Consider the following 27,244-nt stretch of genomic DNA (forward strand, 5'->3'; position numbering starts at 1 on the left):
ATTCACTATGACACATAAAACCACGGGTGCACACACACATTTCCGCCATAGTATTTGTTAGGGAAATTAAATAAATAGACTTGTTTACTCTTCAGAGACAAAACAGAGCAGGCCTCTGACCAGGCTTCTAACCCTCCTGGACGCAGCCCTGACTGGGAGTGACTGCAAATGACTGCCTGCTCTGAATGCAGGACTTGCAGCACCAGAGATACGATGTGTGTGTGGCGGGGGGCGGGGGGATTTTGAGATTGTTTAGCCCCTGAAAAGGGCATGAACAGCCAAATCCCAGGCTTAAACAACATTCCGAGTTTTACAAGACAAAACATTGTACAAGAGGCAGTGATCAAGATCATCCCCAAGAAAAAGAAATGGAAAAAGGCAAAATGGTTGTCTGAGGAGGCCTTACAAATAGCTGAGAAAAGAAGAGAAGCTAAAGACAAAGGAGAAAAGGAAAGATATACCCATCTGAATGCAGAGTTCCAAAGAAAAGCAAGGAGAGATAAGAAAGCCTTCCTCAGTGATCCATGCAAAGAAATAGAGGAAAACAATAGAATGGGAAAGACTAGAGATCTCTTCAAGAAAATTAAGATACCAAGGGAACCTTTCATGCAAAGATGGGCTCAATGAAGGACAGAAATGGTATGGACCTAATAGAAGCAGAATATATTAAGAAGAGGTGGCAAGAATACACAGAAGAACTATACAAAAAAGATCTTCATGACCCAGATAATCACGATGGTGTGATCACTTACCTAGAGCCAGACATCCTGGAATGCAAAGTCAAGGGGGCCTTAGGAAGTATCACTATGATCAAAGCTAGTGGAGGTGATGGAATACAAGTTGAGCTGTTTCAAAACCTAAAAGATGATGCTGTGAAAGTGCTTCACTCAATATGCCAGCAAATTTGGAAAACTCAGAAATGGACACAACTGGAAAAGGTCAGATTTCATTCCAATCCCAAAGAGAGGCAATGCCAAAGAATGCTCAAACTACTGACCAATTGTTCTAATCTCAAATGCTAGCAAAGTAATACTCAAAATTCTCCAAACCAGGCTTCAACAGTACATGAATTGTGAACTTCCAGATGGTCAAGCTGAATTTAGAAGAGGCAGAGGAACCAGAGATCAAATTGCCAACACCTGCTAGATCACAGAAAAAGCAAGAGAGTTCCAGATAAATATCTAATTCTCTTTTACTGACTATGCCAAAGTCTTTAATATGTGGATCACAACAAACTGTGGAAAACTCTTCAAGAGATGGGAATACCAGACGACCTTACTTGCTTCCTGAGAAATCTGTATGCAGGTCAAGAAGCAACAGTTAGAACTGGACATGGGACAATGGACTAGATCCAAATTGGGAAAGGACTGCATCAAGGCTGTATATTGTCACCCTGCTTATTTAACTTATATGCAGAAAAATGGTGCAAAATGCCAGACTGGATGAAGTACAAGCTGGAATCAAGATTGTGGCTAAAAATATCAATAACCTCAGATATGCAGATAACACCATGCTTAAGGCAGAAAGTGAAGAGGAACTAAAGAGCCTCTTGATGAAGTTGAAAGAGGAGTGTAAAAAACTGGCTTAAAACTCAACATTCAGAAAACAAAGACCATGGCATCTGGTCCCATCACTTCATGGCAAACAGAAGGGGAAACAACGGAAACAGTGAGGGACTTTACTTTCTTGGGCTCCAAAATCACTGCAGATGGTGACTGCAGCCATGAAATTAAAAGATCCTTGCTCCTTGGAAGAGCTATGACCAACCTAGATAGCATATTAAAAAGCAGAGACATTACTTTGCCAACAAAGGTCCATTTAGTCAAGGCTATGGGTTTTCCAGTAGTTAAGTATGAATGTGAGAGGTGGACTATAAAGAAAGCTGAGTGCTAAAGAATTGATGCTTTTGAACTGTGGTGTTGGAGAAGATTCTTGAGAGTCCCTTGGACTGCAAGGAGATCAGACCAATCAATTCTGAAGGAGATCAGTCCTGAATATTCATTGGAAGGACTGATGCTGAAGCTGCAAGTCCAATACTTTGGCCACCTGATGCGAAGAGCTGACTCATTGGAAAAGACCCTGATGCTGGGAAAGATTGAAAACAGGAGGAGTAGGGGACCACAGAGGATGAGATGGTTGGATGGCATCACCGACTTGATGGACATGAGTTTGAGTAAGCTCCAGGAGTTGGTGTTGGACAGGGAAGCCTGGCGTGCTGCAGTTTATGGGGTCGCAAAGGGTTTGGGCAGACTCCGGGAGTTGGTGACGGACAGTGAGGCCTCGCATGCTGCGGTTCATGAGATCGCAAAGAGTCGGACACGACTCAGCAACTGAACTGAACTGAAAGAGTTGGACACAACTGAGTGACTGTACTGAACTAAACTGAGGCTTGCAATTTGGTTACACATTGATGATGATATCAGTTTGCATCCATCCTGGGTTTATAAGGGGGAACTCTGAACTGTAATCTTTGAAGTCTCACACACAGAGCTGATGCACTGCCCGGGACCTTTTCCCAACTGGAACTCCAGACTGCTGTCACATGGGACCTCTCCGCATTGTTTAAGTTTGAATGTCAGCAAGTCCAATTTGGTGATGTATCTTCTGCTCTATTTCTCTTCTTTTAATGTTAGTATATGAAAGTATGGAGAAGGCAATGGCACCCCACTCCAGTACTCTTGCCTGAAAAATCCCATGGACGGAGGAGCCTGGTAGGCTGCAGTCCATGGGGTCGCTAAGAGTCGGACACGACTGAGTGACTTCACTTTCAGTTTTCACTTTCATGCATTGGAGAAGGAAGTGGCAACCTACTCCAGTGTTCTTGCTTGGAGAATCCCAGGGACGGGGGAGCCTGGTGGGCTGTCATCTCTGGGGTCGCACAGAGTCAGACATGACTGAAGCGACTTAGCAGCAGCATATGAAAGTAAGCTAGATAATTCTCTAATAAATATTTTTATTATTGATTTGTATATAACGAGTGGCTTATTTTGTTAACAAATCTTTTGACCCTAAGATGAAAGTGAAAACTTTTGGCAAAACGGTATTACTCATTTTTTCCACTGTTCTGTTCAAGAAACAGTAGTTCAATCACCTTTACTGAAAGCTACAGTTCCCCTTCAAAGGTGGCCAGTATCATACCAACTTTCAAATGAAATGATCTTTCCAGGAGTTCATCCCTCTTGACATCTTTTCATCCCATATTTTTAGACAGACTCTATTGTGGAGCTTTTTCTTCTTTTATTCTCAGGGCATTATATTCTCCTTATCCCTATATCATCTACCTAACTGCACCTTCTTTGCCTTATTCATTGCTTCCTTATCTTTTATGTACATGACATTCGTTAGCTTCCTTCTACCTTTTTGTTTGAATTTCAATATTTTCAAATCATCCTAGCTCTATGCATGATTCATAAATCTTTCTCTGGCTATCCACTTATAAACACCAAGTAGACATCATGAAATATTATAAAGATCCCTCAAATTCTCAAGTCAAATTTGTACTTAATGAGTTGTTATCCAGTTTTTCTGCTGCAAACATCCCATTAAATACCAAAAGAGGTATGCTGCTGCTGCTGCTGCTAAGTCGCTTCAGTCGTGTCTGACTCTGTGCGACCCCATAGATGGCAGACCACCAGGCTCCCCCGTCCCTGGGATTCTCCAAGCAAGAACACTGGAGTGGGCTGCCATTTCCTTCTCCAATGCATGAAAGTGAAAACTGAAAGTGAAGTCGCTCAATCGTGTCCTACTCTTAGCGACCCCATGGACTGCAGCCCACCAGGCTCCTCCGTCCATGGGATTTTCCAGGCAAGAGTACTGGAGTGGGGTGCCATTATACTAGTAACAGAAATATTGGTCTATGAACAGAAATACTGGTCTGCATTATGCGATAGACAGAATTAAGACAAAAGATAGACATTATCAGAAATAGACTGAAAAATATCTAGACATTCACAACGCTTGCCCCTACTTCAGATTCAGCTCCTGACATTGTTTCACAGTCTATCAGAATTTGTCTTTCTATATCCAGCCTAGGACCATAGTTTCTTCTAATGCAACACAGCTAAAGGAACTAAGAATCATGGACACAAAACACAGTATCTCATGATACAAAGAAAAACTAAAAGCAGCCATAGAATAATAATACACTGGATTTTGCAGCTTTCTAAATTCTCCACTACTGGAAAGAAAAAAAACAATCCATATTAATTTAAATATCTTAGCAATGATACTGTTGTTATTTAATGTGTTGAAAAGAGATGTGAGACAGAAAGTCACTTGTCAGTTTCTCAAAGACCTATAGGATTTGACTGACACTGGAGATAGTAGCAGCCATGATTTCATCTGTCTCCCCCAAAGTTTTTAAAACTATCTAAATCGTTCTAAGCTATATCGTAAGAGAACAAAAAAGAACAGAATACCTACACTATTTATTGACAAACCTAAAACTAGATGGACTTCTCCCATGGCTCAGCAGTAAAGATCCTCCTGCATGCCAATGCAGGAGACACAGGTTCGATCCCTGGTTTGGGAAGATTCCCTGGAGGAGGAAATGGCAATTCACTCCAGTATTCTTGCCTGGGAAATCCAACGGACAGAGGAGCCTGGAGGGCTGTAGTCCATGGGGTCACAAAAGAACAGGACGTGACTTAGCAGCTAAACAAACAAAACTAATTCGAACAGCCTTCATTTAAATTCAAATAAACAAAATAAATATTTTAACAAGGAAGATTCAATATAAAAAGCAAGAATACATCACTCAAGATATAGAAGAAATTCATAGTTTGAGGGAAGATTTACCATGAAAAAACCTTTAAATTTTTGAATATGGCTATTTTATCTTCTTAATACAAATAAAATAGACTCTGTGAAGCAAAAAGAAATGAGAAAAGAGATAAAACTGTAAAACTATAATTGCTAAGATAAATGAAAGAAGATAAAGAATACTGACAGGAAATTAAAATGCAATATGTACCAACATTTGAATTTGTATACAAAGCCAGAAAGAGAAAAGTAATACTGTGGAAAATTGAATCAGTGACAGGGAGAACACACTTGACAAACCTCCCTAAAAGCTATCGATAAAATAAAGAAAACAATTTACACACAGCTGATTTTTCTGAAGAAATCAAAACAAATACAATAGAAGCACTAAGTACACCAGAAGACAACTATTCTAGGATAGAGATGCAGGTCTGCTAATTGAAAGCATTCACTGGATAAAATGAAAAATAAGAAAAGAGACAAACATCCAGATGTGTTCCCAGTAAAACTTTTGAATATCAGAAATAAATAAAAAAACAAATCCCATAAGTGTTTAATAATAGAGCATCTAAAAACAAGTAAAAACAAGGTTGCTTTCAACTTTCTCCTAAACATTAAAAGACAAACTTCTGAGAACATGTTAAGTCCCCAAGATGCTAGAATAATTTAAAAGCAAAAAGCGGGCACCTTCAGATATCTTCAAAAAGTATTAACCTAAATAGTTTGAATATTGCGACCTTTTCTAACTAATTATAACAAACACCAAAAGAAATACTTCAAAATAACAGTTAAAGTTTAAACTGGCACTATTTACTGTCACCTGAATTATAACCTCTTCTACTAATACTCGTATCCAAGAATTAGTCTCTGCTTTCCTTCTCCCTCCTGCCATATCCTCCCCTCTAAAATCTTTCCTCTTCACCTTCTGGGGCATACATTCCATGATAAACAACAGTCCTCCGTCTTCAAATCGTCTCCTTCAAGAGAAGAGCCAAATCATTCTTTCTACAAGAGTGCTCCCTCCTCTGCAGTTTCCTGGAATGAAAAGTGTTCATCCCCTCCTCACGTGTCACCTGCCATAGGCTGGGGTTTTCTGTTCATCCACGGTGTTTTTCTGTTTTGTTTGTTTGTTTTGGAGTGTAATTGCTTTACAATGCTGTGTTACTTTCTGCTATTCAGTGAAGTGAATCAGCTGTGTATACATGTATCCCCTCCCTCTTGGACCTACCTCCCACCTACATCCCCCATCCCACTCTCAAGTCACCACCAAGCTGAGCTCCCTGTGCTATACAGCAGCTTTCCACTAGCTCTCTATTTTTATATGGTAGTGTATATATGTCAATCTTAATCTCCCAATTCGTCCCACCCTCCCCTTCCTTACTGTGTCCACAAGCCCATTATCTATACCTGCATGTCTATTCCTGCCCTGGACATAGGTTCATCTGTACCATTTTTCTAGATTCCACATATACAGCAGCTAGGACAAGGAAGCAACCTAAATGCCCAATGACAGATGAATGGATAAAGAAGATGTGGTGCATATTCATGATGGAATATTATTCAGCCATAAAAAGGAGTGAGACTGGGCCATCTGTAGAGATGTGGGTAGACCTACAATCTGTCATACAGAGTGAAGTAAGTCAGAAAGAGAAAAGCAAATATGGTCCATCCATGTTCAGCTGAACGTTTCTCCTCTCCTGTGGTAAGTGCTGCATGTCTATACTGCTCACCACTCTTCATCACTGCATCTTTCTGCTCCTGATTACTCTTGCAGCCCTACTCAAGACACTAGCACAGTTATCCTTGACCTTTCAACAACCAGAATGAAACCCTGGCGACCTCTTAATTTCTTAAACAAACCATGTATTGAGTCTCATACTCCACTGTCCTCTCAAACCCTACAGAACTTCACTTCCCTGAACTTCAGAGACCACAAACTCAGGCCACCCACAGGACTTTCTCATCATCTGGAATCATTTCCCCTCAGAAGTCTTGGTCCCAAAAATCACAATTTCCCTGGCCTTCTCAATCTTTCATATTTTCACCATACTTTCCCTAACATTGGCCTCTTAAAGATTCTTAGTTCTCTGATCTGCTTTTTATGTCTGTTTCCTTGTTCCCTCCCTCTTATACCAGGCCACATGCTTTGATTGCTTGTGCAATTCACCCACAGACATCCTCAACGCCTTCCTAAAACTGTCTGTCCACCCTTCATCCTCACTGCTGTACATCCACAGTTCTCATCAGTCTCTCAAACTGCTTTTCTCCCCTTCCTCCTAGCACTTCTGGGCACTGTGGGGAAAAAACCACAATCCTGCCCACAATTTCCATGATTATTACTTCATGTCTTGAATTTTAGATAAGCCCCTGGACTGCTTCAGTCTTTTTTATTTTCCTTTGCCAAGTCTCTTTTTATTCCCCAGGGTGACTTCACAATCATTATCATTCACTTCAATTTCCCCGATTTATTCCCCAAAATTCTTGTCCTCAGCAAACAACTTCACTTCTTAAAAAACTGGAAAAAATATCAATGAAAGATATCATCTCACACTTGCCTTATCCCAGTCCAGCTCCTACTCTAAATTTAAGCACAACTTCTTCCATTCTCGTAATTTTAATGTGCACAATCCTGAATGCTATTCCTGAAACTTCTGCCTTAACCCATCCACAGTTTTAGACTCATATCCAACAGCCTGCTGGAATTACCTACTAAGATGCCCCAAGAAATTCAAGTTCATCCAAAGAAGCTGGATGAATTTTAGTCCTGTGTTCCCCTCTTGCTTTATTTTGTTGTTGTTCAGTCACTCAGTCGTGTCCAACTCTTTGTGACCCCATGAACAGCAGCACCCCAGGCTTCCCTGTCTTTCACTATATACATTGTATTATAAGATTCCATCTTAGTAAACCTACTGAAAGAAATTATCTTCCTTGTTACAGAAATAAGCCTGCTATATTTAAAATGGATAACCAACAAGGACCTACTGTATAGCATACAGAACTCTGCTGAACGTTATGTGGCAGCCTAATGAGGGAGGAGATGGGGTTTGGGGGAGAATGGATCCATGTATATGTATGGCTAAGTCCCTTCACTGTTCACCTGAAATTATCACAACATTGCTAATTGGCTATACTCCAATACAAAATTAAAAGTTCAAAAATAAATAAATGTAAGAAGGCTGAGTGCTGAAGAACTGATGCTTTTGAATCGTGGTGCTGGAGAAGACTCTTGAGAGTCCCTTGGACAGCAAAGAGATCAAACCAGTCAATCCTAAAAGAAAGTCAACCCTGAAGTTATCGGAAGGACCGATGTCAAAGCTGAAGCGCCAATACTTTGGCCACCTGATGTGAAAAGCCACCTCACTGGGAAAGATTCAGTTGCTGGGAAAGATCAAAGGCAAAAGGAAGAACGGACAACAGAGAATGAGATGGTTCGACAGCATTACCGACTCAATGAACGTGAATCTGAGCACACTCTGGAAGACAGAGGACAGGGAAGCCTGGCATGCTGCAGTCCATGGGGTCCCAAAGACTTGGATACAACTTAGCAACTTAGCAGACTGAGTTTGCTTAGCAACTGAACAACAACAGCAACACATTCTCTCTCGGGAAACAAAAAGAAATAAGCTGCCGGGATGCGAGAGCTGTGTGGCAAAGAACTGTGGGTTGTACCTATTTGTTTAGAGCAGCTGCTGGCTGAGACCCAGCAAGAAAACAAGGACTTCAGTCATATAGCTGCAAGGAAACTAATTCTGCCAAAAACCTGAATGAATTTGGAAGCAGATTCTTTCTTATTCCAGACTCTGGATGAAGATACAACCTGGACAACATCTTGATCTGTAGCTTTGTGTGATGAAACAGAAGATCTGCTTAAACCCTCCACAGACATTTGACTTGTGGTAAATGGGAGCTATTAAATGTGTGTTGATTAATGCTATAGAATTTAATACACTATTGTCTCTCTAGACATGATAACTTACAAATATGGGTTCCTATGAGTTTTAATGGGCTCATGGATGTTTATCTGGTCCACCTTCACAAGAATGGATTCTTCTTTGCACCTACAAACCAGAGCCTATGCCTAATACTCACCTTCCTAAGAATCTAACCCTAAAAAAGTGACCAAGAAAAACCAGGAGTTCCCTCTTATTATACCAAAAGCTCATATTCTGGTTTCCTGTATGCAGCAGAGAACTTCTATATAGATAACTAACATCAGAGTTGTCTACATGCTGCAGAGAATACCCTATCCCCTACCCCCTTTAAGCACCAACGTGAGTATACAGCCAAAGAGGACCAAAATCCTCTCATGGGATCCCAGAGGGCATGAAAAGAAGAGAAGCAATGGTGCTATCCCTAGAAAGCATTTGGAATCCAGTCAGTCAGATATCATGGGAGTCAAGTGAGGAGTTAGCTACTCAAGCCACAGGTTTGGGGTGGGATTTGGGTTCAAAAGTAAATACCAAACTAACAGACCAGTGTGTAGAAGAAATAAGCTATTAGACACACATTTTATAAATAAAAATCAAAGACAAGTCTACCCAATTATCTCACTAGTGCTTACTGGAGAGGTAAGGCTGGTTCCCCAACGTTTACAGTAAATAAATCAGGTTGAGCTTACAACATAAGATAAAATTAGAACTGAGGAAAACAGAGAATAATTATCCATTTGGGCTACAGAAAAGGTAACTCTAGAAATGTATTGTTTACCTTTTTGCCCAGAGGAGCTATAAGCGCTTAATTCAAATTCTTCATAAAAAGAGAATAACTAAAGTTTAAAATAATTAGTTTGAATTCATATGAAATGAAAGCTTTCCTGAATCTTACTTCCATTCAAATTGAATACAAAGATTCTCATGTTTGGAAGCCTAATAAATAACAATATATTCAAATTCGAGAATACTTTTTGACAAGTTCTAGCATATGGGTGAACACCAATGAATACATGAAACCATAGGTAACTATCTAGATTTACTTGTTATAAAAAGAAAGACTTTCATAAATTTTACATTAAATGTATTAACATTAACTGTAAAATATATCTTTTCATTTACCTAATGCTTCACTTTCTGCCCAGAGAGCTGCAGATCCAGATAAGGTTCTTTGAAGCTGCCCACGGTTTCCTTGTTTTGACTGAAGATGGTCAATGAGAAATGGGATTGGCTGGTCAGGTGTCTCAGTTATTAACTTGGTCATTAATTCCTGAAGGCAGAGTAGAGCATACGTTTACATCTAATAATAACAGCAAACACACACACATCACTTACTATTACTAGGCACTGCTTTACCTGCTCTATACACAACAACTAATTTAATCCTCATAACAATCTTTTCAGGCAGGTACAAGTTATTGGTCTCATTTTGAGGAAAGTAAATTGTCTACATTACACGGCTACCCAAGGATCGAACCCAGGTCTCCCTCATTCCAGGCAGACGCTTTAACCTCTGAGCCACCAGGGAGGGTGTTACACAGCTAATACATAGCAAAGCTAAGACATATTTGGAGTTTTAATATTTTATTTGTCCAAAACACACTGGAAGTTTAAGTTCTTTTGAAAAGTTACAGTCAAAGAAGTTTCAGATTACTGTTTTGAGAGATGCCATTATATATCAAATTTTCAATAGTCCTCATCATATGACTTATATGCCAATGTCATTTTTCTTTCTTAACTATACATAAATATCCCCAAATGAAGAAAATGTTGGGATGAAAGAAACCAGTAACAAGTCACAGCTTCACAGAAACCAAAAAGTATTTTAAACTGGTTCTTTAACAGAACTTTCTTTTTTCAAAAGGCCTGAAAGTTATTCATTCTTTCTTGCTCTTTTTTTTTTTTTTTTTTTCTGAGTGAAGCAATGGAGAGTTCCATTTTTGGACCACTCTAATGATGCTTTAAACTGGGGAGAAGTCTGCCTAAGGGTAATATCTACACATTGCTTTTACCGGTCAGAAATGGCAAGAGCAAGCTCCAATTTGTGGTCAATTAGAATCCCCAGACTGTTCTTTTATCAACAGCTGCCAAGCCAACTGAACATCATTTCGAGCTGTGTAACTGGGTTTATGAACCTGCATGCATCACTTTAGATTCCTATTAGTCACATTTTATCTTGTTGGGTTTAGCTCAGAATTCTAGTCTGTCAATTGTCATTTTTTAAGTTCAGATTCTGTGAGAAGCAGTGGCTCTAGTGAGACAGTGTGTATCAAGTATTAGCAATGCTGATGGAAGGGATATTGGAAATTTCCCATCCCATTGTCTTTTTCTGTTGGTGGCCTATTTCCTCTGCCTTGAATGTTCTTTTCTGGGATGTTCAGATGGCTGGCTTGTCATTGGTTCAGTTCAGTCACTCAGTTGTGTCCGACTCTTTGTGACCCCATGAACTGCTGTACACCAGGCCTCCCTGTCCATCACCAAATCCCAGAGTCCACCCAAACCCATGTCCGTTGAGTCGGTGATGCCATCCAACCATCTCATCCTCTGTCGTCCCCTGCTCCTCCTACCCTCAATCCTTCCCAGCATCAGTCTTTTCCAATGAGTCAATTCTTCGCGTGAGGTGGCCAAAGTACTGGAGTTTCAGCTTTAGCATCATTCCTTCCAAAGAACACCCAGGACTGATCTCCTTCAGAATGGACTAGTTGGATCTCCTTGCAGTCCAAGGGACTCTCAAGAGTCTTCTCCAACACCACAGTTCAAAAACATCAATTCTTCAGCACTCAGCTTTCTTTACAGACCAACTCTCACATCCATACACGACTACTGGAAAACCCATAGCCTTGACTAGATGGATCTTTGTTGGCAAAGTAATGTCTCTGCTTATTAATATGCTGCCTAGGTTGGTCATAACTTTCCTTTCAAGGAGTAAGTGTCTTGATTTAATGGCTTCAATCACCTTCTGCAGTGAGTTTGGAGTCCAAAAAAATAAAGTCAGCCACTGTTTCCAGAGTACATCATGAGAAACACTGGGCTGGAGGAAGCACAAGCTGGAATCAAGATTGCTGGAAGAAATATCAATAACCCCAGATATACAGATAACAACACCCTTATGGCAGAAAGTGAAGAAGAACTAAAGAGCCTCTTGATGAAAGTGAAAGAGGAAAGTGAAAAAGTTGGCTTAAAACTCAACATTCAGAAAACTAAGATCATGGCATCCAGTCCCATCACTTCATGGCAAACAGATGGGGAAACAGTGGCTGATTTTATTTTTCTGGGCTCCAAAATCACTGCAGATGGTGACTGAAGCCATGAAATTAAAAGACGCTTGCTCCTTGAAAGTAAAGTTATGACCAACCTAGATAGCATATTAAAAAGCAGAGACATTACTTTGTCAACAAAGGTCTGTCTAGTCAAGGTCATGGTTTTTCCAGTGTTCATGTATGGATGTGAGAGTTGGACTGTAAAGAAAGATGAGCGCTGAAGAATTGATGCTTTTGAACTGTGGTGTTGGAGAAGACTCTTGAGAGTCCCTTGGACTGCAAGGAGTCCAACCAGTCCATCCCAAAGGAGATCAGACCTGGGTGTTCATTGGAAGGACTGATGTTGAAGCTGAAACTCCAAAACTTTGGCCATCTGATGTGAAGAGCTGACTCATTTGAAAAGACCCTGATGCTGGGAAAGATTGAGGGCAGGAGGAGAAGGAGACAACAGAGGATGAGATGGTTGGATGGAATCACCGACTCAATGGACATGGGTTTGGGTGAACTCTGGGAGTTGGTGATGGACAGGGAGGCCTGGCATGCTGCGATTCATGGGTTTGCAAAAAGTTGGACACCACTGAGTGACTGAACTGAACTGAACTGTTTCCATTGTTTCCCCATATATTTGCCATGAAGTGATGGGACCAGATGTCATGATCTTAGTTTTCTGAATGTTGAGTTTTAAGTCAACTTTTTCACTTTCCTCTTTCACTTTCATCAAGAGGCTCTTTAGTTCTTCTTCATTTTCTGCCATAAGGGTGGTGTCATCTGCATATCTGAGGTTATTGATATTTCTCTCGGCAATCTTGATTCCAGCTTGTGCTTCCTCCAGCCCAGCGTTTCTCATGATGTACTCTGCATAGAAGCTAAATAAGCAGGGTGACAATATACAGCCTTGATGGACTCCTTTTCCTATTTGGAACCAGTCTATTGTTCCATGTCCAGTTCTAACTGTTGCTTCCTGACCTGCATACAGGTTTCTCAAGAGGCAGGTCAGGTGGTCTTACATTCCCATCTCTTTCAGAATTTTCCAGTTTATTGTGATCCACACAGTCAAAGGCTTTGGCATAGTCAATAAAGCAGAAATAGATGTTTTTCTGGAACTCTCTTGCTTTTTTGATGATCCAGAGGATGTTGGCAATTTGATCTCTGGTTCCTCTGCCTTTTCTAAAGCCAGGTTGAACATGTGGAAGTTCACGGTTCACATATTGCTGAAGCCTGGCTTGGAGAATTTTGAGCATTGTCATCATTCAGTCTCTAATGATATCTTAAAAAGTTTACCCTAACAAATTTTCATAATCTTTTATCACAGCATTGAGCACTCTCCAGAATCATCTCATTTTATATTTCCTATTCAGTTTGTGCCTGTCTCTCTTCCTCCCCTACTACAGCACCAAGACCCAAGGACCAACGGATTTGATTGCTACTCTCTTCTTAGGGTCTAGATTCTATGGAGCTCATAGCTGGTGTTAAATGAATGAATGAATATTTGGTATATCAAACCCAAGGGATGACAGAGGATGAGATGGTTGGATGGCATCACCGACTCAATGGACATGAGTTTGAGTAAGCTCTGGGAGTTGGTGATGGACAGGGAAGCCTGGCCTGCTGCAGTCCATGGGGTCACAAAGAGCTGGACAAGACTGAGTGACTAGACTACTAGCACTAAAGTCCCTTATTGTCCTAATAAACAATGATTAAAGCATCCATAGATTTCTTAGCCCAGTAAAATACATTCTTCTGAACTGCTACACCAGAAACTGCTGTCATATCTCAGAGATATTTGTTGACATTTATAACAGTGTAGGAACACGTGGATTTGTCTGATTAGAGGCTAAATGGATTTTGTAGATGAAAGATTACAAGTTGATCTCAGAGACATGGATAAAATAGTTCAAGGTATCTCAAAACTGTGCAGACTGAACATAAAGTTGGAACTAAAAAGAGCAAAGGTTTTCTACCACAAACACATTGTGAAGCAGCATATTTGTCAGACAAATGAATATAACAAGTTTTTATATTGTCAAAAGTAGGTAGGCAAACAATCAGTTGGCAGAGGTCTTCTTTACTTCTGTTATTTAAAATTGCAATTATTACAGCTATAACTTAGGTCATTCTTCTATGTGGTAAAGCAATGCAGGGTTCAATTAAAACCCAATTACACATGAGTGGAACATAATTTAAATCATTTTAGGTTTTGCTTCTGTAGAAAAAATGTATTATATTCCATTTAAATCAGTTATACGTTATAAAAGGACTTCCCTGGTGGCTCAAACGGTAAAGCGTCTGTCTACAATATGGGAGACCTGGGTTTGATCCCTGGGTTGGGAAGATTCCCTGGAGAAGGAAATGGCAACCCACTCCAGTACTCTTGCCTAGAAAATCCCATGAACGGAGGAGCCTAGTGCAGGCTACTGTCCATGGGGTCGCAAAGAGTGGGACATGACTGAGTGACTTCACTTTCTTTCATACATTATAAAAGCAATGAGAAAATAAAGAGAAAAATAAATAGAAAGACCAACTAGACTATTCTTGTCACAGGAGGCCTTTGCTTTACTCTGATAAAGCAAAATTAGGTCAGATAACAGGACTTTAACTTAAATTCAGAAACTTTCCATATAACTTTTAAGTTAAAAAAAGAAAAAAGCACAAGATCTTATGAGCTTTTTTTTTTTTTTTCCTTTTTTTAACTTTCAAGTTAGATGGAAAGTTTCTGGGTATTTTTTCCTTTTAAGTAAATTAAAGTGTCCCTATACTGTATTTTTTTACATATTTTTTATTGGAATATAGGGCTTTCCTGGTGGTTCAGCAGTAAAGAACCCACCTGCCAATGCAGTAAACACAAGTTCAATCCCTGGCTGGGAAGATCTCCTGGAGAAGGAAATGGCAACCCACTCCAGTAATATTCTTGCCTGAGAAATCCCATGGACAAAAAAGACCCTGGCAGGCTGCAGTCCATGGGGTCACAAAGAGCTGGACATGACTCAGTGACTGAGTCACCGCATGCTTACAATGTTGTGTTAGTTTCTGCTGTAGAACAATGAAATTAGCCACATGTATCCATATACCCCCTCTCTCGAGCCTCCCCTCATCCTCCTCCACCCCACCCCTCTAGGTCATCACAGAGCACCGAGCTGAGCTCCCTGTGCTATTCAGCAGCTTCCCACGAGCCATCTGTTTTACACTTGGTAGTGTATGTACATCAACGCTACTCTCTCAATTCATCCCCGACTCTTCTCTGCACTTCTATGTCCACAAGTTAATTTTCTACATTTGAGCCTCTACTCGTGCCTTCCAAATAGGTTCATCAGTATCATTTTTCTAGATTCCATATATATACGTTAATATATGATATTTGTTTTTCTCTTTCTGATTTACTTCGCTCTGTATGACAGGCTCTAGGTTCATTCACAAAATGACAACTGACTGAATTTCATTCCTTCTGATGATTGAGTAATATTCCATTGTATATATGTGCCACATCTTCTTTACCCATTCATCTGTATTAAAACCTGTATGACCCAGATACAGACTGGCTTCTATTTTCCTAACCAAAACCACCTTAATGATATGTCCAAAAGTGGTGTTAGCTAATATTTTCAAGTTTACTATTATCTTTATGTATGCATATATTATTTTATATATGTATACATTTATTATTACTACTGCCATTGCCATTTTATCATATGTTTTTATAGCATATGCTTTGATACAATATGCACATTGCATCATTTTATTGGACTTATTTTTTCTGATTATTAAAACTGATAAATGTTCTCTTAATACAGTTTATTATAAACTGCAGTCTTTAATCTTGAATATACTATATTGAGACAGCCTCTGAATTGATATGCTTCCTTTTTTGCTAATTATAATTCTGTTACCTATTAAAATATATTATTTTAAAAATATAAATATATAGGAAGATAATATTATTTTTTAAATGTTGAAAAACCATCTAGAGAACATAAATCATTAAGTAATTACTGAGCATAAATTTGTATTATATATCATGTAAATACATGGAAGTTAGGGCTTGTACTATATAGAACCTTGCACTATATAGAACATGGTCATAATTAATAAACTGGAGAATGAATGCTAACTATCAATTAATAGCAGTAATGACTATCTCAAAATGCATTTTAGTTTGAATGTCAACCAGATAAAAGCAAAACCATGAGTAAGTTGGTAGTTCATCACAGTCATTTATTATTAAATAAGTGAACAGTTAAGGCAACAAGTAATCATGACCCAGTATAAATAATTTTAATAATAGATTCATTTCATTTGATGAAAACTATGGAATCTCTTGGTTAAAACACCAAAAGCACGTGTATACACACAAACATCAAATTTTACATAATGTTCCTGGATGTTTACCCACCTAAGGGCTGACACTCTAAGGTTTCAATGATTCTAGGTTAAGAATCTTTGCTCCAGGTCCCACACAAACACAGAGCATGGCATTATGCCTAAAACATTACTTATTTACTTAATTACTTACTTGGGAATTAGTTACTTCTTACTTCATTTCCTGAGAAAGAAGTCCTAGCCTCAGTAGAAAGTTATCAGGAAACAAAATTAAAACCATTTCCAAAATCTCAGGACTTTCTCATTATACAGTCTTTTTGTTAAATCAATAAACATAAAGGATATTACACTCTAGTAATAATGGAAATGTGCACACAAGCATGCTTAGTCATGTCCGACTCTTTGCAACTCCATGGACTATAACCTGCCAGGTTCCCCTGTCCATGGAATTTTCCAGGCAAGAATACTGGAGCGGGTTGCCATTTCCCCCTTCAGGGGATCTTCCGACCCAGGGATCAAACCTGCATTTCTTTTGTCTCCTGTATTGGCAGGTGGATTCTTTACCACTAGCACCACACGCGAAGCCTAATAATGGAGATGATGTCAATCAAATGTATTTTTTACTCAACACCCATAATTATCTTAAATATTAATTGGCATGTGGCACATTACCATCTGCAGGATATTTTAGTTCAAAACTGGCACTAAGATCTGATGACTGAATTACTTTATTCTAAATCTGCATATGTTTCAATTTTCTCTTTTTAATTAGGTCTTATTAAAAATTAGCATGAGATCACAACCTTCCAGACACTCACCCTCTCCACCACTACCCGTTTGTCATAAAAAGGCAGTTAATGGGCACTGAATTGTCAACAAATGAATGAGGGAGTACTTGAAAATCAGCTGTCTCCAAAATACCTTATGAAACACCCTTATTTTAAATTGATGTCAGGATTCCCAATTGATAGAATCCCAACTGGTTTCTACCCCCCGCACCCCCGCCCCCCACCCAGAATCCTTGCCTTGTTTCTCATTCCATTTTTCTAAACAGAAGTAGAATGGAGGAATTTTTTTTCTGCTTCATTACACTTCTAAACTCTGTATGGTTTTGCCTTTGGCAAGAAATAAGTTCCAATGCAGCACTAGGTCTCCATGTACAAGTGAGACAGACAAGATATCTATTTGATGTTTTCCAGTCGGGCTCTTCTGCTCACAGAACTCAGACTGTCCTCTGGTTAGTCAACCTTCCTCCACCTCAGGACCATGCCCAGGCCTGCCCTAAACCTTCTCATTCACAATGAGAACTGAGATTTCCCTGGAAGGCTGAGCTCAACAGGAAAGGAAGAATGTGAAAATAAATGCTTAAAAGTATCAGTTATTTACTGTCTGATATGCACAGATGTCAAATATTTTACACAGATTTAATTATTCACTATACATTAATAGGGGTTTCTCTGGTGGCTCAGCAGTAAAGTATCCGCCTGCCAACGCAGGAGACTCATTTCGATCCTTGGGTGGGGAAGATCCCCTGGAGGAGGAAATGGCAACCACTCCAGTCTTCTTGCCTGGGAAATCCCATGGACAGAGGAGCCTGTAGCCCGCCAGGCTCCTCTGTCCATGGGGTTGCAAAAGAGTCAGTCACGACTTAGTAACTAAACAACAACAATACATTAAAGGACTTCATACTAGATGCACAACCCAACTAGGATATATGCACTTTTACTAAGGTGTGCGTTAACTCTCTACTCATCTCAGGTCACCTGTCCCTCACCAACAACCCACCAATGCAAACAATCTTAGCCACACATCCAAACACAACCACACAGACCTGAGACACTTTCATCCCTATTTCGAAATGTTCTTTGGTCCTTCTTAAATATAATTTAATATAAAATTAGATTCGTAATACTCATTTGTAATACAAAATAAAAGGCAACTAAGTCACCTTGTATATTACAGAACATAATTCAGGTATGGAGAGTTTAAAAATAAAACAGAGAAAGTGGTTTTGTAATGAAGATTAAGAATAATGAAAATACCACAATTAAAAAATAATTATTCTAAACTCTAGAGCTAAATTTTAGACACTAAATTCTCACTGCTCTCAATAATATAGGCAAATAATAAACCTAACCAGCAGATGACAAGTGATGGAGTATTTTATCTAATACCTATTAATCCCTCCTAGAAGACATCTCTGTATTAGAGATACTAAAGTAGATTTCATATTTAATTTTTGAATATTTAGTATCTACTTTGAAAAGTTTTCACATAAATGTACAAGCTTGTAGTTAAATTTCCACGCCAACATCAAGGTCTCCAGTAAGAAATATTAGCATATATGGATCTACTTTTAGCTAAGGAATTTATATTATTCAATATAGTAGTCTATCAATGAAACTATTTTGATGTTAGGTAGGCTCCAAAATCACTGCGGATGGTGATTGCAGCCATGAAATTAAAAGACGCTTGCTCCTTGGAAGGAAAACTATGACCAACCTAGACAGCATATTAAAAAGCAGAGACATTACTTTGCCAACAAAGGTCCGTCTAGTTAAGGCTATGGTTTTTCCAGTGGTCATGTATGGTTGTGAGAGTTGGACTATAAAGAAATATGAGTGCAGAAGAATTAATGCTTTTGAACTGTGGTGTTAGATAAGACTCTCGAGAGTCCCTTGGACTGCAAGGAGATCCAACCAGTCCATCCCAAAGGAGATCAGTCCTGGGGGTTCATTGGAAGGACTGATATTGAAGCTGAAACTCCAATACTTTGGCCACCTGATGCAGAGAGTTGACTCATTTGAAAAGACCCTGATGCTGGGAAAGATTGAGGGCAGGAGAAGGGGACGACAGAGAATGAGATGGCTGGATGGCATCACCGACTGAATGGCATCACCCACTCAATGGACATGGGTTTGGGTGGACTCCGGGAGTTGGTAATGGACAGGGAGGCCTGGCGTGCTGCGGTTCATGGGGTCGCAAAGAGTCGGACACGACTGAGCGACTGAACTGAACTGAAGGACTCTCCACAGTCTTGAAAATATCTCCGTAGGAGTACAATACAGGTGATACTCAGCAGAAATAATTAAGCACTTCCTGACTCAAAGAAAATAATTAAATCAATCCATGGTGGAAATAGCAGATGTATGTAGAAGTCACCATAAGAAGGAGGACGTCCCTCGGTTGAGTAAGAATTACTTTATTTTAGCCTTTTATCGTTTATAAATAATGTGTAACTAAGAAAGGATGCTCAGCATAATAGAGTCATGAGGAAATTTCATAGTGTACACCTGGCACTTCCTTTAGGAGCTGATGATCTAAGGAAAGGACGTTTGTCTCCATGGCAAGGATATTTTCAAATCGGGTATGGATTCACTGGACATTCCTTACTTAGTAAGGCCTTACTCTGATTCGATCCTACAAGAGTCATAAATCAAAGGAGCCATATAAATATGGGCCTATTTCTAGAAGTACATTTTATTAATCGATTTGTCAATCTTATACCATCACTATAATGTCTTAATGACTACAGCTCTACAATATTGTGAAAAAAATCATCCTATCTTATTTTTATCACCTTTCTAGTTATTTTGTCAAGATTATGTTCATTTTTTTCTCTTTTTTTCTTTGGGTTGATTGAAAATTTTCCTACTTTTCTCTCTGTTAGTCTGAAAGTTATACACATGTTTAAGATTCTTTTAGTTGTTACCTAGAGATTATAAAATTAATACTTGACTTAGCTACATTAAGTATTAATTGGCATTTTTCCCTCATCTCAGCTTTTGCAAGGAAGTTAGAATACTTTGACACTACTTATCACCCCTGGTTTATATGTTTATTGTTATGTATTATAACTATATATAATATGCAAGATATATGAAATATACACATATATATGACCCCATAGGTATTTTTAATTTTTATTTTATACCATTAGCATACATTTATATGTACCTATATATTTACCATTTTTATTGCTTTTATCTCTTCATTCATATCCAACCATCTATCTGGGATTATTCTCAGTAACAATAAGAAATATCTTTATTTTAGTGCTGACAAATTATGTTTTGCTTTGCATAGAAATGTCTTTTTGTTTGTTTGTTTTTTAAACATGAAGATAATTTCACTGTATCTATATATTGGGATTACTTTCCATTTTTCTCCATGGTTCCTTTTAAGAATTCAACCATATTTCTTCTTTTCAAATCTAACTTTTTCTAGGGATTTTTAAAAGATTTTCTATTTTTTTGCAACTATGTGAGATTATGGATGCTAACTAAACTTATTGTGGTAGTCATTTTGCAATACATGTATGTCAAGGCTTTACGCCATATACCTTAAACTTATAAAGTGCTGTATGTCAATTACATCACAATTAAAGTGAAAAAAATAATATTCCAAAAAAAGTATGGTTTGGTCAAATCTAGTTTGGACAAAAACATGGATTTATTGGCTCATGGATTCAGAGTGGCATGGATAATCAATCTACAAGAAGTATAAAGATGATGCTAATTTTCAGGAATAAGTAAAGGCAGGCATTTGAAGCCTACCACATGTTTCTGTCCATCTCTTATCTCCACCATATGCTTTATTGTTTGCATATGGTTTTCTCTACATCTTGGGAAAGCTGATTCTTGATCATACAGGACTTTGGTGTTACACAACCATACATACACAGCCAACCTACTTATCTCCTATATTTTAGACCAACAGACAGTAGCAAAATTTGAGTCTGAGAGTCCTAAGTATAAATATTTCCAGAAGACACAGAGCAGACATAGTGATCAGGTGTCCAACTGGAGCTATCTGACTGTAGCTAGAGTGGTAAGAACATGAAGAAAAAGCCTTGTTAATAGTCATATGAATGTTTGAATTAGTATTTATTAAAAAAGAAGAAACTGAGGTCAAATATCACTGATGCCAACTAAATACAGCTTCAAAGAAGTGACCATCATAATAGGAACCACATGGAACTTTTTTTTTTAATGGCTCTGAAAAAAAAAAAAAAAGACTCTGATCAGGCCCAGAGTTAGGCATAGTCAACGTTTGAATAAAACTATGAATATAATTCTGCACAACACTCATGCCACTGTATTAAATTATGTGTTTACCAGTTCAGCTCTCTGCGGGGTTCTTGAGGTCAGGAAACATGTCTTAGACATCTTTGTTTCCCAAGATCAAAGAACAGTTCCTTGCACATGTGCTAAGAGAAAGAATGAATAAATGAATAAATTAAGTCAATAAGTTTATAAAAAACCTTCTTTAGCTGCATTATTACCTGCAAAAATATCTGCCCCCAAAACAAACTCCACATGCTTCCCTTCATAGCATTCAAAGCTACCTAAAACTGGTCCCCAGTTGGCAGTTTCATCTCTTATGATAATATGCTCTAGATTCTACAGACAGCAAAAGTTCCCTTGATATATCCTTCACTCCCATATTACATATTTATAGTAGATTTTTTTTTCAGAATAAACAAGACTGGCATGGTCCAGGAATTAGGGAGCTTATTCTTTAGAAGAGTCAGTCAATAAACAAATAACAAAACCAATAAGTAAAATATGGGCCTCCCTGATGGCTCAGATGGCAAAAAAACCTACCTGCAATGCAGGAGAGCCAGGTTCAATCCCTGAGTCGGGAAGATCCCCTGGAGAAGGGATATGGCAACCTATTCCAATACTCTTGCCTGGAAAATTCCATGGACGGAGGAGCCTGGTAGGCTACAGTCCATGGGGTCACGAAGAGTTGGACAGGACTGAGCAACTTCACTTTCAATTTTCATACTCAAATATAAGTTAATTTAAAAAAGAATTGTCAAATGTCAGCAAGGATGGAATAGTATGCTAGTTGAGGAGGTAGGCAGATGACAGAACTTGCAGATTTTTGTCAGTTAAGATATGTAGACTGAATTTTACTTTAAATGGGGTGCAAAGCCAATGATAACTATCATTAAGGAAATGAAATTGATTTTCCCTGTTAAAAGATATGCTTAAACTGTTCCAAGACTACTGAACTATAGTGGTATTTTAAGTGAGGGTGCAAAGCAATGGCCTGACTTTACACATCAGTTCCTACAGCAGATCTGACCTCGGGAGGAGAGGGTCAAATCAGCCTGAAGAACAAGTCACTCAGGTATTGAGTTTGAATGAATGGTGATGAGCTGATGTCACTGCCATTCACTATAAAACAGAGCAATGAACAAGGGATGGTTCAGTGGTGGAAGACCAAGAGTTCCAACTGGGTGTGGGAAAGGAGCTGTCAACTAGCCAAACAGAAGAGACAGTGCTCAGAGCAATTCTTCAATTAATATTTTTCAATGCTTCCTTTAGAATGACAATAATTCTCTTTATTTGTACAACAGATATTTATTAAGCACTCACTGGGCTTCCCTGATGGCTCAGTGTAAAGAACCCGCCTGCCAATGCAGGAGACATAAGAGACGTGGGTTCAATCCTTGGGTCGGGAAGACCCCCTGGAGGAGGGCATGGCAACCCACTCCAGGATTCTTGCCTGGAGAATCCCACGGCAAAGGAGCCTGGTGGGCTACAGTCCATGGGGTCACAAAGAGCCGGACACGACTGAAGTGACTTAGCACGCACACATGCACTAGAATCTAGGCACTGTGTGCTGCAGATGGTTAGTGGACAAAACAGAACCGTGTCCTTGCCCTGCACTTGCTGGTTTTGGTCTGTGGGCTTCCTCTAATAATTGTCTGGATTATCCTAGTAAAGCAGGAAACAAGGTTAACAGTAGAAATAGAGGAAGGGAGATGAACACTGGGGGTTTTGAGAAAAGGGAACCAAACGAAAAACAGTGACTCAGGACGGTAGGATTATTTGGCCACTTGAGATTTGTTGTTGCATATTTAAAGTAAGACAATTTTGTGTGGTAGCATGTTTTTTCTCACAGTCATGTTCAGCTGCACACGTGGAGGCACAAAAGAGGCAAAAGTCTGTATTTAGGCAGGTTTATGGTTTAATGAATTGAGTAGGAGGAGCTGAGAGACAGGCAAGGTATCAACATTTGAGAGTACGTGGAAGGAGCAGTTATAATGACTGGCCACTGGCCCCTGAATTTCAGCTGAGTGAGGATGTCAAAGAGGTAAGGGCAGATGAAAATGTGGTAGGATCAATGAGTTGGACATCCAGGGGAGGTCAAAGAAAAGTTGGAGTTGGGATACTAGAGGCAGTGAGCTAGGAGAGGAGAAGATGGTCGGAGAGAAGGATGCTTGAAAGTGAGGCTCCAGAGAACCACATTAGCAACACCACCAGCAGTGGCTAAGATAAGAAGTAAGAAATAAATCCCTGGGTGAAAGGAGTTCAACAAAGAGGCTAATGGAAAGGTGTGATGGAAAGATCATCCATATGTACATGAAAATTACAAGAATGAATCTTTCTAAGGTACCATTAGAAAGAATGGCAATATTTAGGAATTAAAGCTATTGCGAAATACAGGGAAATCACCCAGAGGTCTAGAGAGTTAATATAGGGGAGCCACCCAGGGGTCTGTAAAAGTAACAACTGGGGTGGTAGACAATGTAATCTGATGAAACAGAGTGGAAGGCATGGCTCTATTTTAAATTTTTCTTACATCTACAACTTTAAAGTAATTTTTCCTCTTTATTAGAAATATTTCATCAGCAAAAAAATGTTTCAGTTAGTAAAAAACCACCATACTATTATTAAAATCCAAAACTATAAAACATTAAATAAACATAAAAATTTAACATGCTCGCAGAACACCGAGTCAAAGTACGAAAAATGAAGTCGACTGATGAGGCATTTAATTCTAAACCAACATCAAAGTCATGGCACTAGCATAGACAGAAATTCTCTTTCACTTTTTTTTGGCCATGCTGAGTGGCATGTGAGATCTTAGTTCCCTGAACAGGGATCAAACCCACACCCCCTGCATTGGAAGAAGAATTTCGAAGAATTCCCTGGACCACCAGGAAAGTCCCTGGACCACCAGGAAAGTCCCTAGACAGGAATTTGTATATAAATTAATTTAGCAGCATGCTGACATCAATATTATCTATGGTTTATGAAAAGTAAAAGAGTATATTGACATCATTAGTAATTGCTGGTAATAAATTTCTATCTTACAGATACCTAACACCCCCATTCACAGAAGGTACGTGCTGAAATAAATACACTCTATGTAGGTTCTGTAGAGTTACATATGTTTTGATAAAAACAGACATCATGTGCTTAAGACTAAATTCCTTAATGAATAATAAATAGCAATCATTTCAATAAACCCTCACTGAGTTTGACGAGGCTCACTGCAGCTGATAAGCAACATGGTGATTTAGAGAGATTTACAATCACTCAATAAAATCTATTTTCTGCTATGGCAATGAATAATCTTTCCAGCTGTTGTCAAGACTGTTTTACACAAGAAACATGCTATGTATGCTTATATATTTTTATCTGACCAAAACCATTTCCCCTCTACATTGAATCCAGACCACAAACACTATCTAAAGTCTTGTAGTCCTATAACGTTTAACAGGTTAAATACAAGTTGGTTTCTTGTATAAGAAATGACGTAATGTGCACAATAGCACAGGAAAATAAGAAAGAGTGCTATTGATGGACTGGAAATTTTGAGAAACTCTAAAGCATGAAGAACTAAACAGATGGGTTAAAATGAGTGGTTATATTAGAACAGGTGAGACAATACAGCCCAAGACACCAGAAGGAAGTTCTCTTCTTCCCAAGACAGCCAGGGAGAACATTCAAGCTAAACAAAGCTTGTGTTTAGCACCAAACACAAGCCAAAGAGAAGCCATCAGTGGACTGGGCCGGCCAAGATGTTCGTTTACATACATAAGATGTTATGGAAAAACCTGAGTGAACATTTTGACCAAACCAATAATTCAGTAAAGAAGTACATTCTGATCAGCTAGGCTTGTGGGGACTCATCTCCCTCTTCTAAGGGATGCTGTTCACAGCAGGGGCTTTAACACAGAGTGAGATCAGAGAACTCTTTTCCAATGCCATCTAGGAAAGTCCCCAGTAACAGCAGTAGACTACAAGAAGCAGCAGAATAGAACCTGACGTAGCCCTGGGCTTCACCTCTCAGGGTAGGTGAGGACAGAGGCTGGTGAGCTAACTTCGGGAAAGCATTTTATCCCGAGGCGAGGGCCCTCCTTTCTTGGAGATATTGGATCTCCACCTGCACACTGAACAAAGACATATGACTGCTAAACTCTCTAAGTTCATTCACCCGGCCCACTCACTCAAGGCAGAGGCTGAGTGGAGGAAACTACTCAAGTACAGAGAAACCCATACAAGCTACCTATAATAACCAATCTTATCTTTCATTCATATATATGAACTGACAATCAGAAATCAGCAGAAATTTTAGGAAGAATTGACTATGCCAAAGCCTTTGACTGTGTGGATCACAATAAACTGTGGAAAATTCTGAAAGAGATGGGAATACCAGACCACCTGATCTGCCTCTTGAGAAATTTGTATGCAGGTCAGGAAGCAACAGTTAGAAATGGAAATGGAACAACAGACTGGTTCCAAATAGGAAAAGGAGTTCGTCAAGGCTGTATATTGTCACCCTGTTTATTTAACTTATATGCAGAGTACATCATGAGAAATGCTGGACTGGAAGAAACACAAGCTGGAATCAAGATTGCCAGGAGAAATATCAATGACCTCAGATATGCAGATGACACTACCCTTGTGGCAGAAAGTGAAGAGGAACTCAAAAGCCTCTTGATGAAAGTGAAAGTGGAGAGTGAAAAAGTTGGCTTTAAAGCTCAACATTCAGAAAACAAAGATCACGGCATCCAGTCCCACCACTTCATGGGAAATAGATGGGTAAACAGTGGCAACAGTGTCAGACTTTTTCTGGGCTCCAAAATCACTACAGATGGTGTCTGCAGCCATGAAATTAAAAGACGCTTACTCCTTGGAAGGAAAGTTATGACCAACCTAGATAGCATATTCAAAAGCAGAGACATTACTTTGCCAACAAAGGTTCGTCTAGTCAAGGCTATGGCTTTTCCTGTGGTCATGTATGGATGTCAGAGTTGGACTGTGAAGAAGGCTGAGCACCGAGGAATTGATGCTTTTGAACTGTGGTGTTGGAGAAGACTCTTGAGAGTCCCTTGGACTGCAAGGAGATCCAACAAGTCCATTCTGAAGGAGATCAGCCCTGGGATTTCTTTGGAAGGAATGATGCTAAAGCTGAAATTCCAGTACTTTGGCCACCTCATTCAAAGAGCTGACTCATTGGAAAAGAGTCTGATGTTGGGAGGGATTGGGGGCAGGAGGAGAAGGGGACGACAGAGGATGAGATGGCTGGATGGCATCACTGACTCGATGGACGTGAGTCTGAGTGAACTCCGGGAGTTGGTGATGGACAGGGAGGCCTGGCGTGCTGCGATTCATGGGGCCGCAAAGAGTAGGACACGACTGAGCGACTGATCTGATCTGATCTGATCTGATAAGTAAGACAACTGGGACAAGAATAGAGCTATTTCAGGAAACCACTAGAAAGAGTACTGCATTTATAAAACAGGACCTTGTGGCTGTGAAAAATAAGAAATCTAAGGAAAGTAGTGTCAATGAGGATTAAAACAGTATTCCTAAATCAAAATATAAATGGAAGGACTAAATAAATTCAAGGTACTGTTGCTGCTGCTGCTGCTAAGTCGCTTCAGTCGTGTCTGACTCTGTGCGACCCCATAGACAGCAGCCCGCCAGGCTCCCCCATCCCTGGGATTCTCCAGGCAAGAACACTGGTGTGGGTTGCCATTTCCTTCTCCAATGCATGAAAGTGAAAAGTGAAAGTGAAGTCTCTCAGTCGTGTCCGACTCCTAGTGACCCCATGGACTGCAGCCCACCAGGCTCCTCCATCCATGGGATTTTCCAGGCAAGAGTACTGGAGTGGGTTGCCATTGCCTTCTCCAAAGGTAATGTTAGTGACGTATAAATTTAAAAATAAAATTGA

At 39.4% G+C, this 27,244-nt stretch overlaps 1 protein-coding gene across 6 annotated transcripts in view; it reads right to left on the reverse strand.

Moving 5' to 3' along the window:
* The window catches only part of C15H8orf34 (chromosome 15 C8orf34 homolog), a 354,610-nt gene that overhangs the window by 277,699 nt on the left and 49,667 nt on the right, over positions 1-27,244 (reverse strand). For all 6 annotated transcript variants that reach the window (XM_025265285.3, XM_025265284.3, XM_044928702.2 and 3 more), the window contains exon 2: positions 9,813-9,960. In XM_025265285.3, the coding sequence (XP_025121070.3) occupies positions 9,813-9,960 (148 nt within the window). The remainder of the gene's footprint in view (positions 1-9,812; positions 9,961-27,244) is intronic.

Source organism: Bubalus bubalis, chromosome 15, assembly GCF_019923935.1.
Source record: "Bubalus bubalis isolate 160015118507 breed Murrah chromosome 15, NDDB_SH_1, whole genome shotgun sequence".
Classification (NCBI taxonomy): Eukaryota; Metazoa; Chordata; class Mammalia; order Artiodactyla; family Bovidae; genus Bubalus; species Bubalus bubalis.